Below are 18502 nucleotides of genomic sequence, written 5' to 3' on the forward strand. Positions count from 1 at the left end.
TACTCCATAGGGGAAGGTGAACCACTCGCCTTGTGCTCATATAGCTCCATGAAGTAGCCTAGGTGCCCCAGGAGCTCCCAGAGCTCAATGTCTAACTCAAGCGAGACCCTCATGAGAGGGTCTTTCCACAACTCCAAGTCTCTCTTGGAAGGTTAAGAACTTGGCCTTCCCCAAGGGCTTCGTGAGAATGTCAGCAACTTGTTCATCAATCCTAAAGTGTTGGAGCCTTGTTTCTCTTTGTTGTACCATATCCCGCATAAAGTGGTACCTGATATCAATATGCTTGGATTGGTCATAAAAAACGGGATTCTCTGAAAGGCGAATCCCACTTTGGTTATCACAATAAATGACAGCGGTCTCTAGCACATGCTCAAATAGCTCACTGAAGAGCTTCCTCAACCAAATAGCTTCACAACAGGCCATACTAGCTGCGATATTTTTGGCCTTGGCGGTGCTTAGAGCAATCAATTTCTACTTCTTGCTCATCCAAGAAATCGAAGCAGGTCCCAAAGAGAAGCAACATCCTGGCATGCTTTTTCTATCTATCACATTGCCAGCCAAGTCAGCATCAGAATATTAATGTAGCCTCAAATTAACGGCACTACAAATTCACGGCAATATATCTTAGTCTATACTTGATAGTGCCATGAAGATATCTTAGAAGATTCTTTGCAATAATCCAATGTATATGATGAGGCTCAACCCTAAATTGACTCAAAGTATTTACAGCGAAGCATATGTCCGGTCGAGAGTTTACCAAGAACATCAAGGCCCCCACAAGTTGTTTATATTCAGAAGGATTTGCCAATTCGGGACCAGCAGCACTTCCGCATAGCTTCTTTAATTCCATCGAAGTAGACACAGACTTGCATTCCAACATCCCACATCTAACAGCTTCATAATGTATTCCCTTGAGAAAGGAAAATTTCACCTGGATTTTACCAGACCTCCAGACCTAGGAAGTAATGCATCAGTCCCAGGTCCTTCATCTTGAATTCGGAAGTCAACTCCCTCTTACATCAATAAATGAGAGGGTCTGCACTAGTTAGAAATAGATCATCGACATACAAGACCAAAATAAGTGGCATGTCCTTTTCAACCTTGAAGTATAGGTTTGGATCAGCATATCTCCTTGTAAATCCCAACTTCATAAGATAGCTATCAATCCTTTCATACCAAGCCCTAGGGGCTTGTTTTAACCCGTTGAGGGATTTCTTCAATCTCTATATATATGTTCTTCTATCTTTTACTTCAAAACCCTGAGGTTGTTCCAAGTAGACTTCCTCCTTAAGTGAGCCATGCAAGAAAGCAGTCTTGACGTCCATTTGATGTAGGCTCCACCCTTGATTGGCAGCAAGAGCAATTATGGATCGAATAGTGGTGTATCGAGCAACTAGTGCAAATATTTCATCATAGTCAACTCCTTCCTTTTGAGAGAAACCACGAGCCACGAACCTTGCCTTATATTTTTCAACGTTCCCATTAGCTCCATGTTTAATTTTGTAGATCCATTTTGAAGTGACCACAGACTTGTCCTTGGGTCTAGGCACCACTTCCCAGACATCATTCTTCATGATTGACTCATACTCCTCAGCCATCGCATCTTTCCATACCTGGTGCTTTACAGCTTCTTCAAAAGTGCAAGGTTCAGTTTGAATGATAGTACTCATGGCAACCAAGTATCCTTGATATTTTTTAGGCTTCTTACTTTCTTGAAATGTTCCTCTAGGGGCAGAATGTTTTTCTGCATCTTGAAGAGTATCTTGGAGCCATAGTGGTCTTTTCTTTGAGGTAGAGGGATCACAAGGAGGTGGATCAAGAGGATCCATCAGGCCATCAACATCGGGCATAGGTTCATCCATCGGAGGTTCTTCTTGTTTTTCAGCAACATCATCATCCTTCCTTGAGATGGGAAGATCTTTGGCTTTCTCGAGGGTAGTGTCTTAATCAAAGGTAACATCTCTACTTGCTTCTACCTCTCTTTGACAAGGAACATAGATTCTATATGCCTTTGAATTTTCACAGTATCCAATGAATACACCTTTCTTCCTAGAAGCTTCCAACTTATTTCTTTTCTCTTTAGGCACATGAAAATACACAGAACATCCAAAGATTCTAAAATGAGAAACATCGAGTTTCTTACCAGTGAAAACTTCTTTGGGTGTCTTGAAATCCAAAGCTTAATAAGGGCTTTTATTTTGAACATATACAACAGTGTTAGTCGCTTCTCCCCACAAGAATTTTGGTATACCTTGATCATTGATTATGGCACGAATGGCTTCCATAACAGTTTGATTCTCTCTTTTAGCAAAACCATTTGCTCTAGTATATGGAACGGTTGTCTCCCTCTTAATGTCGGCATCTCTGGAAAAGTCATTGAATTCATTAGATTCATATTCGGTTCCATTGTCAGTCATGAACGTCTTGATCTTCTTTCCTATTTGATTCTCCACCAACGCTTTCAAAGAACGGAACCATTTGAATACTTCATCATTTTTCTTCAAGAAATAAATCCATGTTTTACGTGAGAAGTCATCCACAAAAATTGCATAGCATGAGTATCCTCCTAATAAAGTTACGGGCAAGACACCAAACAGGTCAAAATGGATCAATTGGAGAATATCAATTGTCTTGCTTTCACTAGAAGAGAATGGTCCCTTTGTATGTTCCCAGCTGCACAACCTTGACAGACTCCTTCATGGTTCATATGAAACTCGGGCATTCTTGTGACCATCTTCCTTACCCCAGGTAAGGCTTTGTAATGTAAGTGGGCAAATCTCCAGTGCCATAGCTCACATTGAATAGAGGTATCACTTGCCAATGCTCCCAAAAGACTTCCACCAACTTGATAAAGACCATCAACCTTAAACCCAAGAGTAAAAGCATCTTTGAAATTTTTATGCCATACACGTACCTTTCCATCAATGAAAGCTACCTTGAAGCCTTTGTCTTCCATTGCAGAAATAGACACCAAATTCTTCTTCAAATCGAGCACATACAAGACTTCCTGAAGATGTATGGTTTGACCATAGTTCAAGTGAAGAGTGACAGTTCCTATCCCTTTTACGGGGTAGGTGGCATTATCTCCAAGAATAATCTTTAGATTAGTTTTCCTCTCAACTAAATTTTAGAGGGCCTCCCTATATCCAGTGAAATGCCTTGAGGCTCCATTATCAATTAACCAATGATCGAAGGTATCCGGAGGAGAGGTAGTTGATAGAGCAGAAATTAAATAGAACTTATCTTGTTTTTCTACAACATTATTTTCATCATACTTGGCATTTCTTGTTTTCTTGGGAGGTCAATTATTTCCTTCTCTAGTAGCGGGACCATTCCTCTTTTCCTTTATTGTTGTACCTGTTGTTTCTTTGATTGTTATTGCTTTTGCAATTGTTGTTGTTGTTGTTGTTGTTGTTGTCATCCCTTAGAGGACTTTTCTTGTGAGGACACTCTCTAGCATAGTGGTCGAACTTGATGCGATTGTAGCATCTTCCTTCGCCTCTTCCTTTGAATCCCTTCTTACATCCTTGACCTTGTCTCCTTGAATATTTCCTCCTTTTAGCATGTGCAGAGAAAGCGGTAGATTCACTTCCAATGGAGGATTTATCTCTCTCCATCATCCTTGTTTCCTCTTGATTGCATCTAGCCAATAGCTCATCAAAACCAAGAGCAATGAGAATGAGTTCCCTGTCAGCAGTAACTTCTCTAATAGATAGTAGGTCATTCTTCACTTGAGTTATTCTCATGAAATAGGGGATAGACTCCCATTTTTCCATCTTGATATCCTTCAACTTGTTTTTGAGAAAGAGGATTGATTTGCATTGTTCACTTTAAACATCTCAACCAACCTATCATATATTTCCTTAGAAGTTCCCAAATCAAAAATATAGGCAACCAAATGCTTTTGAATGGATTCAATCAAAATTTTATTAGCTTTGACCTCACCTTTTCTATACTTCGTTATAGTAGCAACAGGTGCATTTGAAGGAGGCTCCAACACTTTCCCTTGAACATAGTCCAATACTTCATGCTCCTCCAAGGTCAAATCAAGAGTCATTTTCTAGGCATGATAATTTGACTTGTCATTGAGCTTATCCTCAGCCTTGAAATTTGAAGTAGCAGCCTAGAGACTAGTCCTTGTCAACAAATATCTTGGTGATTGTTTTTTGTGTTTCTCTTGCATGGGCTTGTCCTCACCTGAGCTCCGATACCATGTTAATTTTAGATAACAATGGTATGTTTTATGCTTGCAACAATTACTTCAATGTCATTTTATTAGCCCAATGACAATTCCACTTTAATTTCCAACAGCAACCACATAAACCGTTAATTCACATTGACAATAATTGTAGATAGAACATAAACAATAAATGTAGAAGACAAGTCAAGACAAGAGAACACCAATATTTGGCTAAAGCCAGGGAAAAAACCCCAGAGGGGAAAAGCCCTTAATCAATCCTTCTTATTATCAAATATCAAATGTTCAGCACAGAGAGAATATCCAATAGAGTACAATGATGAAAGTTAAAGTCAATGGGACTTAACTTTTGTAAAGAATCCAAACCAATATCCAAAGTCAAATCTGATATTGATGAAAGTCTGCAATCCTAAAAAGTCAACAACAACCAATGTGCCCTAACCAGTGAGCAGTCAATGGTCAATGCAACAGTGAAACAACTCCTCTTGAGCTCGGTCAAACTCCGTCAAACTCAGCGTCCAATGTTGGTGAAAATCAAACCAAAACAATCTTCCAAAGTTCAGTGAAATCTAGTCAAAGGAGAGAGAAAATATGTTGTAATTTTTTTGCGGTCAAAACAGCAGTCAACATTGGTCAAAGTGCCAGATTTCCTCGATTTTTGTGCCAAACAACTCAGTCTTCCAAGATCAAAATTTTGTTGGTCAAAGTGAATCAAACCAAGGAGAGAAACTCGGTCAAACCAAAGTCAAACTATCTTGCTGCAAAAAGTCAACGCACAAAGTCAAAGATGCCTCCAAACCCTTGCACATGTAAAGAAGAATAGGTTGTCTCAGATCTGTACAAACCAATCAATGAAGAAGTGTTAACTTTAGTTAACAATGGTATGTTCTATGCTTAGCACAATTATTTCAATGTTCCTTTAGCAGCCCAATGACAATTTCCAATTTAGTTTTCCAATAGCAATCAAATTAACCATAAAACACCTTGACAGTAACTGTAGATAGAACATGAACAATAAAATGCAGAAGACAAGCCAGGACAAGAGAACACTAGATTTGGCAAATGCCAGGGAAAAATTCCAAGATGGGGAAAACCCTTTGATCAATTCTTCTTATTATTATTCAAATGTTCAGCAGAGAGAGTACAATAAAGTCAAAATTGACTTGCCAATAGATGATCAAAACATCCCTGACAAATTCTACAATTATGTCCCTCGTTAATAGCAGTCAAACCTGCAGCAGTGTGTGACCTAACCAGTCAATGGTCAAGGGTCAAAATAGCCCTTTAGCAGCTTGGTCAAAGTGCATTCAACTCGGCATCCTTAGCTAGTCAAAATCAGCCCAAAAATGTCAACCAAACAGCAGTCAAACTTGGTCAACCTGAAGTCAACTCTGCGGTCAATGCATGTCAAAGTGCCCAAAAAATCTTGGTTTCTATGCCAAATAGCAGGGCCTGCCAAAAACAAAATTTTCCTACAAAAATCACAGTAAAGGATGAGTTAAAGTGCTTGGTCAACATTGGTCAAACACTGCAACAGCTTTGAAATTATGGCCCTATAATCTGCCCAGAAATTCATCCTCCTTGCCACACGTGTGAGAGAGAAGAGTTGCCCAATAGTTGTAAGAACCAATGAGTGAAGGAGAGAGAAGAATATGCGAGTGAGTGAGGTGCAAAATGAGGTGAGAGGTCACTGATATTTATACAAGTCGTTGAGGGTGAAGTGACATGTCTCTTGGGCTTCACGAGCCTACATGACGATGTGGCCGACCTTGACAATTTGCACATGTGCGGGAATAAATTCAAAAACACATTTCTACTTGTCCAAACTTGACGATCTTTAGATCAATTTTGGTCCTCTCGAAAAGAGGAATTCAATGCAATCATCATCTCCATCAGATGAGCTGTCCAAAGTGGAATTTGGCCCTAGTTGCCAATTTTAACAAGGAGAGAGAAGAAATGATGTGTGATGTTGGTGTGACAAATGAGGTTAAAGGTCTCCTTTATTTATATGCGATGGAGGGGGGCTCAATTTGTCTAATTGACCCCAAGCCGACCTTGACCAAATGTGCACTTGTGGGCTTGATATCAAAAACATCTTTCTCCTTGTCTGAATTCAATGCTTCCAGGGTCAATTTTGGTTGTCTCGGAAAGAGGAATTTTGTCCAAACATCTTCATCGGCCAATGAGTTGTCCAAAGTGGAATTTGGCCATAGTTGCACATTTTAGCAACTTTGGATCTGCAAATCCAAAGCAGGGCAAGGGCACCCCCAAATCGCAGAACAAATGACAGAGCCAAGGTGGAACAACCCAAGACAACCCGTCAAAGTTGCAAGCAAAGAATAGCAATGGGAGATGAAGAAAGACACAAGAAAGTGGTGTGAGTTCCACAAGAACCCCACTCACAACACAAGTGAATGTCGCGCAAAGTAGTCACTGGAGGTCTAGTTGAAAGCTTTTGAGTCAAATGCATGTTTCGACTCTAAGCCAGAACCTGACAAGGGGAAACAAATCATTGATGCAGAACCCAGCACCACCATTGCCACCACCAAGGTTAAGAAAAGTGAGCCTGAAGATCCGAAGGAGGGTGAGCATCTCTTCCACTCACAAATGTGGGTGAAGGGTGCTCCACTGTAGTTCATTGTCAATAGTGGGAGTCAAAAGAACCTCATCTCAGTAGAGGTCATTAAGCAGTTGGGCCCTTCGACAAAGCCACACCTGCAGCCCTACACCGTCTGGTGGTTCCAACAAGGGCGAGATCTCCATGTCAATCAGCAGTGTCGCCTGCCCTACAACATCAAGCCTTTCAACGACGAGGTATTGTGTGCTCCCCTCGAAGTTTGTGATGATTTATTAGGCCAACCATACTTGTCGAAGCATCGTGTTGTGTATGAGTCCAGACCTCGTACTATTATTATTTCTTTGGGCAAAAAACTATATAGGATACTGAAGGTAGCCCCACCTACCACCATTTCCTTGATCTTTGTTAAGCAATGCAGTACGATCATCTCCCAGACTGGAAAATTTGTTTTCTTCCTGATTCACTCTCAAAAGTAAGGGGAAGATCGTAGCAACATCCATGGCCTCCAAAAAGGGCTTTGCCGCGCAACAGAAGCAAGTGGATAAGGTCGTGGAAGAGTACAGGGACATCTTCTCCTCATCGATGGGGGTAACTTTGCACTGTGAGGTCAAGCATTTGATCGATCTGACCCCCTGCGCAGCTCTACCTAATGGGTCAATCTACTATCACTCCTTTCTGGAAAATGAAGAAATTAAGCGACAGATCCAGGAGTTGTTACAAAAAGGGCACATCCGACCAAGTTCCTCACCTTGTGGGAGCCCAATTGTACTCATGCAAAAGAAAGATGGGACTTGAAGATTCTACATTGATAATCGGGCACTGAACAAAATCACAGTCAAAAACAGATACCTGATCCCACAGATTGATGACCTTCTTGACCAGCTCAAGGGGGCTAAGTACTTCAACAAGATTGATTTGAAGTCCAGTTATCACCACATTCCAATAGAACCCATGGATGTATGGAAGATCGCCTTCAAGTCTAAGGAGGGTCTCTTTGAGAAGTTGGTCATGCCCTTTGGGTTGACAAATGCCCCTGTAACTTTTATGAGGTTGATGGACGACATCTTGTGACCTTTCACCAACTCATAAGTGGCTGTATATCTAGATGATATCCTCATCTTCAACAAGAGTTGGGCATAGCACTTGCAACATATTCGACATGTCCTTCAAACCCTGCGACAGCACAAGTTATGTGCCAACTTGGAGAAATGCTCCTTTGGCATGGACCAAGTCCAATATCTGGGCTACATAATTGATGAGCAAGGCGTGCATGTGGATCCAGCTAAGATCCAAGTCATTTAGGATTGGCCGGCCCTGACGACTCTAACAGAGCTTCGCAACTTCTTGGGCCTTGCTAATTTCTATCGAAGATTCGTGTTGGGGTTCTCTCATATCACTTGGCCCTTGAGTCAAGTTACCAAGGGTAGAGCAAAAGCAAAGTTTTTTTGGTCCAAGTCACAATAGAAGGCATTCATTGAACTGAAACATTGCCTTTGCTCTACACCAGTCCTCACCTTGCCAGACCTACAACAACCATTTGAGATTGAGATAGATGCCTCTGAGTATGCTATTGGTGCAGTCCTCACTCAGCAAGGGCATCCAGTGGCCTATCACAGTGAGATGCTCTCTGATATTGTTCAAAGGTACCCCACCTATGATAAGGAAATGTATTCTATCATGCAGGCCTGCCGACAATAGAAACATTATATTCTAGGGAAGGAGAACGATCGCCATCAGAAATGGTCCACATACTTGCAACAATTCCATTCGATTTTGAACATTAAATACAAGAAGGGTAGCACCAATCGCGTTGCAAACTGCCTTAGCTAGCCCCAGATTGTGGCACTGAACACAGTTCTCAACTCTTGTGGGCACGATACCTCTGAATGGCCACACCTATATGAAAATGACTCAGAATTCACTACCACCTACAAGATGTTGATGGTTGGAAAGCCAGTTCAAGGCTTCCACCTTCAGGATGGACTATTGTGCTATCTGAGACATCTTTGTGTTCCTTCAAGCGAGTGTGCCAAGTTGATTTGGGAAGCGCATCACAGTTGGGTCGCAGGACACTTTGATGTGGAAAAGACAGTCGCAGTGCTATAGAATTATTTCTATTGGCACTTCATGTGCCCCCACCAGACCAACCATTAAGAAGCAAGGCATGTACACTCCTTTGCCTACTCCTAGCAGACCTTAGGAATCCATCTCCATGGACTATATGTCTGTCCTTCCTTCTACCAAGCATGGTAATGACTTTGTGTTTGTGGTTGTTGATAGATTTCCTAAGATGGCAATATTGGTTGCCTGCAAAGAGTATCACAGCAAAAGCCACTGCCAAGCTCTTCTTCGAACAAGTATGGGCACATTTTGGGATCTCACAAACCCTTATATTAGATCGAGATAACAGGTTCCTCAGCGCATTTCGGTCGAGCCTCTCGTCATTGTTGGACACCAAGCTCACCAAGTCGATTGCATTCCACCCCCAAAATGATGGCCAAACAAAGGTCGTCAACAAGATGATAACGCACATATTACGCATGTACAACTCTAAGCATCTACAAAAATGGGATGAGAGTCTCCCCTATGTGCAACACAGCTATAACAAAGCTCTCCATAGCTCTATTGGCCACAGTCCCTTTCAGGTGGGTCTAAGATTTCAACCATTGTGTCCCAATGATGTTGCAATGCCTCTTGCAACTACACAGACAAAATTTGCACATGTTCAATCCAAAGTTGACATAAGGCCATCAAGTTTATTGAATGCATTCAACACATTCGCCAGCAGTTTCATGATATCCTCGATAAAGTCAATACTAAGTACAAGCAATGTCATGATCAGCATCCGGTGCCACATAAGTTTCAAGTGGGCGACAAGGTTTGGTTGCATTCGCAGAAGGAACACCATGTCGAAGCCCATCAAAAGCTTCAACCACTCCAATATGAGCCTTACACCATCACCAAGGTTGTGGATGACAATGCTTTCGAGCTAAGTATCCCTTCATTCCTTTGGCCATACTTTCCAACATTATTGGACACATCAAACATTGTTAAGCAGCTAACACCAACAGACCTAAACCCAAATTGCATTGAACAGGCCACAATTGATCGGATCATGGACACACAAATTAAGAACACTCACCAACAGAGGATTCAAATGTATCAGGTTGTCAAAGTCAGTCAGCTCCTGCACTAAGGAAAGTGGCTCACCAGGGACCAAGTTCAGTAGAAATTTCCTCACCTCATGGAGGCACTCAACACAATGGGGACCATTGCTTCCTAAGGGGAGATCACTTATCCAGGTGTATATTGGTGGTGACGCACCTATTCCACTTGGACTCCCAACATTGTTTTATCAGTTTCCTATTTTTCAACACAACTTCCTATTTCGGCAGTTTTCTATTTTTGGTAGTTTTCGAGTCCTAAACTTCCAGAATTGTTTTGAGGCCCTAAACAACGTTTTTTGGGGGAACGAGCAAACATGGATGATTCAAAAAGCCATGTTTGCAGTGCAAAGTTGTTGTCCTCAGATACAGCGTTCTAACGGGCTATCATACATGCCAAACGAAGATTGTATGCCAAAGTTACGACCCCGGGAAGTTGACGTTCCAACTAACCCCATCAGGGCCCATACCTTTTGGCGCTTCATCTCCTAGGGTTAGGTTTTTGAATGTTTAGGGTTTCTCATTGTTTCTTCATGATAAAAAGGCCTCTGAGCCTCATTGTAACACAATTTAGAAGGCATGTAGTCATCACATCTCTTCTCAGAGATAAGCTACCATTGTCCGAGCTAGTTTGCTTTCATTGTGCATGTAAACAATTTTCAGTATTTGCGATTTATTAATCGAAGTCAATTTCATTGTATCTTTGTGTTTATGTTTTAAGTTTGTATTTCATTTCGTTCCTTCATAAATCTGGATCAAAGTGTTGAGTTTTGTAGCTCGGAAGGTACTTCTAGTCTTGTGTCTTGACTAGAAAGACCTTGCTTTGCCTCGTTAGGAGCTTGCATTCGACATGCAGAGTGTGCAAGTAAGTTGCACGAATGTTGATGTGATGTGCATGTAAAGCAAGCTAGATTTATGACTTGTACTTGAGTTAAAGTAGAGAAAGCTAAAGATAGGATGGTTAACTAAAGTAATGTCACTTATCTTCAGTTAATTTGACACGCTAATTTTCACCGTCAATCGTAGCCTAGGAAAGTTATAAATTGAGCCTAACATGAGGTGCTAAGGCACATAACATTAGCACAAGATTGAGAGAGGCTTCTCAGTGAGCATGTGTTGGGTCCGAGAGAATGCAGTGAGGCTAGTGATCAGTATTGTATTTTCTCAGCTGGGCCATTATCCCTGTTACAAGAGCCCAAGTAAGTTTTGTGATTAAATTATTAATGAAGAACTGGTGATTGGGCAGAAATCTGTTTATGTGTGTGTGTGATTCAGATTGAGTTATTTTTGTTTCCGCTATATTTTTTATGAGTTAGAAATTTCGCTGTGTATTTGTTCTGCTTAGTAATCGCTGGGAACCGAATACCGGGTGTTGGGTTCTGAAAGTCTAACATTTACAAACATGATCACTTAATACATGAGATATTAGAAATGGAGGTCGTTACCCAATGTCTGCCTTTCAATAAGATGATGTCATATGTATTGACGCAGAGATTGAACTTAATAGCCTTATTGAATAGATAAAATTAGAAACCGTGGAAAGGCTTATAAAGCATGCGAATGTTGAGTATATAGAGGACATCAATTGGCAGGGGGTCTTGAGGATGTAGATGACGAGGGTACCATCTTTTTTGCCACTAGCATTGGCATTGATCAGTAGTCTAATCTTGCTCTGAATACTCTGAATTTTTTCGTATTATCATATGATTTCCACATTGTTGGCTTGATATTTCTACTCTGAAGTTTCAAAACATATGACAGATCGGCAATATAATTTAATAACTTACTGCTTATATTATGTTCGTTTTAACTCTTATAAAATAGGATCTTATCACTTGATGAAATGCGTTATTTGAACAGTAATCTCATATGTTTTCATACATTTTAGGCTTTGTGGCTTTCAGTTTTTTTTTCTACATATAACAGAGGTGGTTGCATACAAATATAATATCTATGTTACATGGATAAGTCTGGGTACAGGTAAAAGTGTTGATATGCTACAATAAGGATGAAAAAATTGAACCACACTTTACAATATATGACAATTTTCCATTCTGAAGGAGGAGGTCATCAGGATGCGAGGATGGCAAGTACAGGTAACCATGCAACTATGATATATAAATGTGTGTGATATGCACCAGCACCCAACACCCCAACCAACACAGATTTTAAAAATGTCATCCCCGTACCAGCACTAACAGCTGCACCAACAAACCCCAGCAACCTTGCCCATAACTACTGTAACAAATCAGCTGTAATTCCCTCCTTTTCCATCTGATACTCATGTAAATACGAAATGGGCTAAAAGCAAAAGCTATGTTAGAATTGCCAGTGAACGTACAACCCTTAAACGCTTATCCATACAGTTAGATAAAAGTTTGCAGTTCCATCAAATAAAAAACTATCTCCATTAGACCTAGGGCAATCTACCATAAATTACCACTGAATCGCTAGAAGTGTACTGCAGATTCCAGATCCAAATTTTGGCTCCTTTTTTTAGTTAATGCTTGATATGAAATTTGAATACTGTCAAACTTGGCCAGCTGACTCGATGCTCACCAGGGTTGAACCCATCTCAACCACTAGATCACAACCCAACAGACATTTATATTTTACCTCTTATATAAAGCTTATGACTTAACGCACCCATCTGAGCAAAACACGTTGAGATGCATTGTCATAAAACATTTGTTTGAAGCAGATCAGTAGACATTGCTTGCCTTTTAGAAGGATAAACGTTTTCATGATCCAAATGCATAAACCCTTATTGGAAACGTATACACTACTACCAAGAAGGGAAAGCTTCCTCCATCCTATGCACCTATGTGAAACATTTTATGGAGAACAGTTTCACGAATCCAAAAGGACTGCAATATTCTACATCTTAACTAAAAGGAGAAGCATAAACAGAGAGGTGAAGGCACAAACATTATACTCTGGGTTGATGTACCTGTATCTCCGCAAGTAGATGCTTCTCCACAGCATTAAATGAATCAACAACCTCCACCTCAGACATTTTTGAGAGGAATTGTTGAATGTCAGCTTTGGCTCGAGCTTGCCTCCATAATCTATGTTGCTCTTGTTCGGCAACTGAGCGTCTTCTTTGAAACCATGGCATAAAATTAGGTCCCTTGAGAAAGCGTCTGTTCAATGACTGCATTCTATTAAAATTCTTGAGACGTTTTTCCCAAGAACACGGCACATAAATCACAATAAATGGCACTTTTAAAGTTTTAAACTCCATGCAATCCTATTCAGAGTGTGAAAAGAACATAACCAAAAAGCAGTTGATCTACCTCCCATAATCAGTACCTGTACAGATCTAACCAGTTTGCTCTCATCCGTTTGGATAAAAACTTTCCTGGTCCTCTAGCGGCTAGTCCTTCCAGAAATTTATGAGCATCAAATGGTGGAAGAGGAGGAGGATCTGCAAACGGTGAAACTCCTTCTGGAGGGGTAGTGGCTCTTAAAAATGGGCCAAAGGGAGCAAGAAAGTTGGTCGTAAATTCCAAAAAGTGGCGCCGCAAAATCTCATTATTCACAACTGACATTGATTCCTCAATCCTTGGAGACATGCCAGCATCTACAAGCCGATTTAACACAGAGGTGTCTGGCTTGGTTGTGGCTACATAATTAGTCCAAACAGCTTCTTTATGCTCTGTCATAAGACAAAGAGGTCCATCTCTCTTGACCTTTACAGCCTTCAGCAAATTTGTAGGAGAAAATTTTTTCAATGCCGAAAGTTGTAGCTGTGGTCTTCCTTGATTCCCATTTTTAATAATAGACGACTGGGGAATGAGGGAAAGCCTGTTACTATTTGAAAGTGAACTACCAACTGATATAACATGGGGGACGTTTCGAAGAGCCTTCAAGAAAAAGAGATTTGTAACACCCAAAATCATAGGAGGAGCCCGTTCATCTTCTTTGAGGGAATTCAACATGGAAAAATCAGGATCATGGATTGTAAAATATGGACGAAAGTCAATACTACAAGGAAGAGGTGCCATCAAACCCACAAGTCCAGCGACATCTTCACAGCACTGGGATGGGGTTGGTGCAATCACCAGCAATGGTTCCCCAATTAAAAGAAGCTCCCAGAGTGCCCATAGCTGTAACAAAATCCCTCTGAACATCCCAAATAGATCCGCCTCGTGGAAAATTCCTTGTGGAATGGATTGATTCAAAGGAGCTACTGGAGCCATCGCTGAAATAAAGTCATCAGTGGAGCTCCCACAACCGGTAGGTAACGTGTGTGCAGGAGGTAAGTGAGTTTTCAAAGTTGCGTTTCCTATTGGAAGCTCCATAAACTTCCCCAGAGCTGGGCTAGGCCATCTTGAAACATATGTAGCCACATGTTCAAGTGCTTGTTTGCCAAGATCAAAATACAAGGGCCCCAGTATCTGTAATAGAGGCTTAAATACACTTAAATAAGGCCTGTGTGATAGAATAACCACTGATTTTTGCTCTCCGCCTCGTTTCAGTCTTTCATCCTGCCTCTGCCTGTTGAAAACGTATCCATATAGATATCTAGGACCACCGCTCCCTGGAACACCCCTGCTGCTTGTCCTCTCAATAACTTTGGAACTTTGGAACATCCCCGAGTCAGATTCACTTCGCTGTAAGGACCGAGAGAAAACAAGCCTAGAACTGCTTGATTGGGAAGAGCCAAATTCACCTTTTTCTGCTACATCTTTATCTCTAAATCTATTAGATATAACACTTGCAAGAATTCTAGGAACGGACATACTTGACCACCCCACTCCATCATTGCCCGAAATCTCATCTGTTTGAACTGTGGAATCATAAACAGATTCTACAGAAGAAGTTTTGGATCCCAACTCACCCAATGACTTTAAATTAGCATTATCAATATCATCTTCCTCTACAAGATTTTGTCCCAGCCTTTCCTGTTCTTCAGGGACCAATTCGAGAACATCTGAGGATGGATCAGTCTCCTCTCTTCCTGCAAGAACAGCAGAGGCATCCTGTTTCAATCCAGGTGACTGGGCAGCAGGAGTTGCCCCTCTCCTTCTAACCCGGAAGAAAAACATACAGTCGTGAACACTAGATCGATTGTGAGACTGTGACATAGAGTCCGGAAACGAACTGAAAGCAACGTCAAGTTCCTCGTCGGTGCTGAGAGATCCCGGTGGATAACACTCCTCAATGACCTGCCCCTGCTCCAAGTCGAACCTGATGATGCAGAAACACATAACCCATCTCCTAAGAGACTTGACATCTGGTCTAGAATTAAGCTCTAGCCTCGACCCAAATGACAAACTCTGATTCATAACTATATTTTATCACCAATTCTGCATTTCTAGGCATTTAATAGATAGATTTCCCCTCGTTTCAAAAACTATAAGAAACCCAAATTCTTTCAATATTCCCTGGACCTGCCAGACATTGGTTCTGTCCTAAAAATCCAACAGAAACAAAGATTTTTCAAATGCCCTTTCCACCTTCCAGGAATTAATCATTCTCATAAATTACAGTCAGTGTGTCAAGCATTCTCTTGGTTTATAGCATGGATAACAGCCTGAAAAATTCAATGGCCCAATTGAGAGATTTCATTGCACTTTGAACGGACAAACAGCCGAATCGAAGTTCTGTACAAGTCCAATCCAAGTGCTGCTGAGAATGTCCATTTCGCTATCCACCATCCAACCAAAATATAACAAATCCAGGGCAAAATGTGCCATCATAATACGTGCAATTTTATCCAATCTGAACAGAAAAATACCATTTATTTTCTCTACAAAATGCATTCGTAAAACACTGAACTAAACCTACAAAATACATTCGTAAAACACTGAACTAAACCTAAAATTTATCAGGAGTTGCTCTCTTACCCATCAAAGAAGAGCTTGAGATCAGATACTCAGACGCAGCGTATGTCCTGCTGGAAATAAAAAAGCGATGTCAGCACCACCATCCATATGCTTATTATAATCTCTTTATCAAGGTTTCGGAGACCGAACTCTTTACTCGTTACCCAAACAAAACAAGTTTACAGACTGAGGGGGTCATGAACTTCAAACTGTGGTTTTCCATTATTTGGGTATCATCAGCTGGGCCAACCGTGTCGTTTGTGGCATGCACCCTGCATTCCAAGCTGCTCACATTACCTCAATGGTGTGGGAACATTGCCAAGGGGTGAAAATCTATGGAATAACAGTAGCTGAAAAACTTCTCATATAAAAGTACCCGTAAGAAATTAAAATTAACATGTCGTGAGCTAGAGCAACATTTCAGTTCTAATATTCCTGGGATGCAATAATTTCTATTATTAAAAAGCAGCTCAACGTACAAATTAAACTTGACTAGATTTCCATCGGATAGTTTTAACGAAATAAAAAATTATTAGGAAGGGTTTTTTTTGGGTGATAAACACATTAAAATTTATTTGTCGACCTGTTTTGAATTAGCAAGATGAGATGAACCACACTCGTTGGTTTAAAACGCCTTGACAAATAAATTTTGATGTGATTATCGTCAAAACCTTCTCAATAAATTTGAAATAGATCACAGAAGCCTAAATTCAATAAAATAAAAAGTGATATTGATGTTGTGATCTATAGTGATATTGTATGTGTGTTTGGGGTAGCTCAATTGGCAATGGTCATGGAAATGAAGTCTCATTGAAAAATCTTGTTCTATCCCCTAATTGAGGTGAGAAGTTGGACATGATGAAGATGTAGTCCTATATATATATTGGTCTCATTCTCGTGGACATTAAAATTGCTTTCTTTCATTCATTCATTCATCTTGAGTCTCTTTATTATTGAGATTTGCCCTCTACCGAGAAATTTCAAGTAGGATAAACGCGACCTCATTTCTACCCAATAAATTACACGTCTTTATTCTTCACTCCTATCACAAATGTAAATTAATGATGTTAAGCACAAGAGTTTTAACTTAAGTTTAGATTTAAGATTAAATTTTGTAGATTTAAATTTATAAGGAATTATTTTTAAGGGTTGCTCGAAAAGGGATAGGTGGGGAGGGAAAAGGGATAGGTGGGGAGGGCTATGGCCATTGCCTTAATAAGTATAAGTAAGGGTTGACGGGGCACAGCGTCTCTTTCTTAATGTTTCATTTAAGCCATGTTAGTGCAAGTCAATCTTGTCAACACAATTTTCCATGGGATCACACAATTACACAAGTGAATGAGGATTAATGTTGCTACACATGAAGATTGATTCAAAAGGTGACTACATTGGTGATAATCCACCACCTCCGCACTTGGAGATATTCCCAGGCTAGTTCATCATGCAAATTGTTCATCACATGTAGTAGAGGATGCTTGGTTTATGTACCAGAGCGGTTCCACACGAGGTGCAAAGTAATTTTTGGTCTAGGCTATGATATGATTAAGAATCAAAGTTATTCATGGCCTTTGGCTCTTGCATTCAACAGTTATTGTAGCAAGGTGTTAAGATTTGGTTTAAATTCCCTTCCTGCCTTTTGTGATGGTGATTCATTGTTGTTTCTCTCTAGAGCAAGGCTCCTCCTCGACTTTTCAGTTAACACTCTTGTATGCCCACCCTTTCCCTCACGGTCTAGGCTTTCCCTACTTTTCCTCTGTTATTTGTTATCTTTGGTGATTAGGTCTCAACCACCCCACCCCCCTTCCCTGTTATTCCCTCACTTTTTCAAAGAGTTGCACTCTACTTCAGTTTTGTCCCTGCTCTTACAGCAATCGCTCTTGCCAAACCTCTTTGCTAATGCACCTTCTTTCTAAGACTCCTATGTCTTTATTCAAGCCCTTTCTATTGCAGGTCTCTCCTACTAGTTTAAACTCACCTTCCCCAACTCCATATTCCTGCCATACTTCACCTATCCTTTTTTTACCCCGACACATGCTTGAAACTCAAAATGTCTCGGCAACACACAAGAAGTTGTCGTGGAGCAGTGTACTATATGGTAACGGTAAACTCTCAAACCTAGTAGAGGACGAAGTCCTCAACTGAGCTTTTTCTGGCTCATACACTGCAACTGATTCAAGAAGAAATTGCCAATGCAAATTAAGAGATTGTAGGGGGGCGAGATTGCCTATTGGACATGGAAATTTACAATCAAATAGGATATTGGGTTCCAAATGTCAATCACGAAAGGGGTCATTTTAACCAGTATATGTATACCATAGACATGTATTAGCACATGAAAATGTTACTTGGATAAGTATTATTGGATCAAAACGCGACACAAGATGAAATTATGTCGATGTCCTGTGAAATTCAACTCGTAGCACAGGGATTAGATCGAAGGATGCAAAGAATTGAGGCATACTTTGGCCTCCCTGTGAATCTAGGCTGCTCACTAGGAAGCAGCAAAGAAGCCATTGTTGTTAAGGAATTAGACTTCCCCAAAATTGGTTAATGGTTTGTGCTTACACTTTCTTTGTCTATTTTATTTAGTTATTTCTAGTTAGCAGTTCATAGCGACTCTAGTAGGCCATAGGCCTCATCGGATAAGATCTATAATTTTGAACTTTCAAAACATAGGCAATATTTGGATGCTCAAAGAACTTTGGTTTTACCACTAGTCTGGTTTCCATAG

At 40.5% G+C, this 18502-nt stretch overlaps 1 protein-coding gene across 2 annotated transcripts in view; it reads right to left on the minus strand.

Moving 5' to 3' along the window:
- Positions 1–16193, minus strand: part of LOC149263923 (polarity axis stabilization protein) — an 89098-nt gene extending 72905 nt beyond the window's left edge. The window contains exons 1-3 of one of the 2 annotated variants that reach the window (XM_089426859.1): positions 15793–16193; positions 13253–15667; positions 12891–13083 (exon numbers count right to left, since the gene is read on the minus strand). In XM_089426859.1, the coding sequence (XP_089282985.1) occupies positions 12891–13083; positions 13253–15231 (2172 nt within the window). In that variant the 5' untranslated portion in view covers positions 15232–15667; positions 15793–16193. Of the gene's footprint in view, positions 1–12890; positions 13084–13252; positions 15730–15763 lie in introns of both variants that reach the window. The other variant, XM_089426863.1, reaches the window with a different exon arrangement.
- Between the last annotated feature and the right edge of the window lie 2309 nt (positions 16194–18502).

Source organism: Pinus tabuliformis, chromosome 6 (genome assembly GCF_031772625.1).
Source record: "Pinus tabuliformis cultivar Carrire ecotype Pingquan chromosome 6, CPIR1, whole genome shotgun sequence".
Lineage (NCBI taxonomy): Eukaryota > Viridiplantae > Streptophyta > Pinopsida > Pinales > Pinaceae > Pinus > Pinus tabuliformis.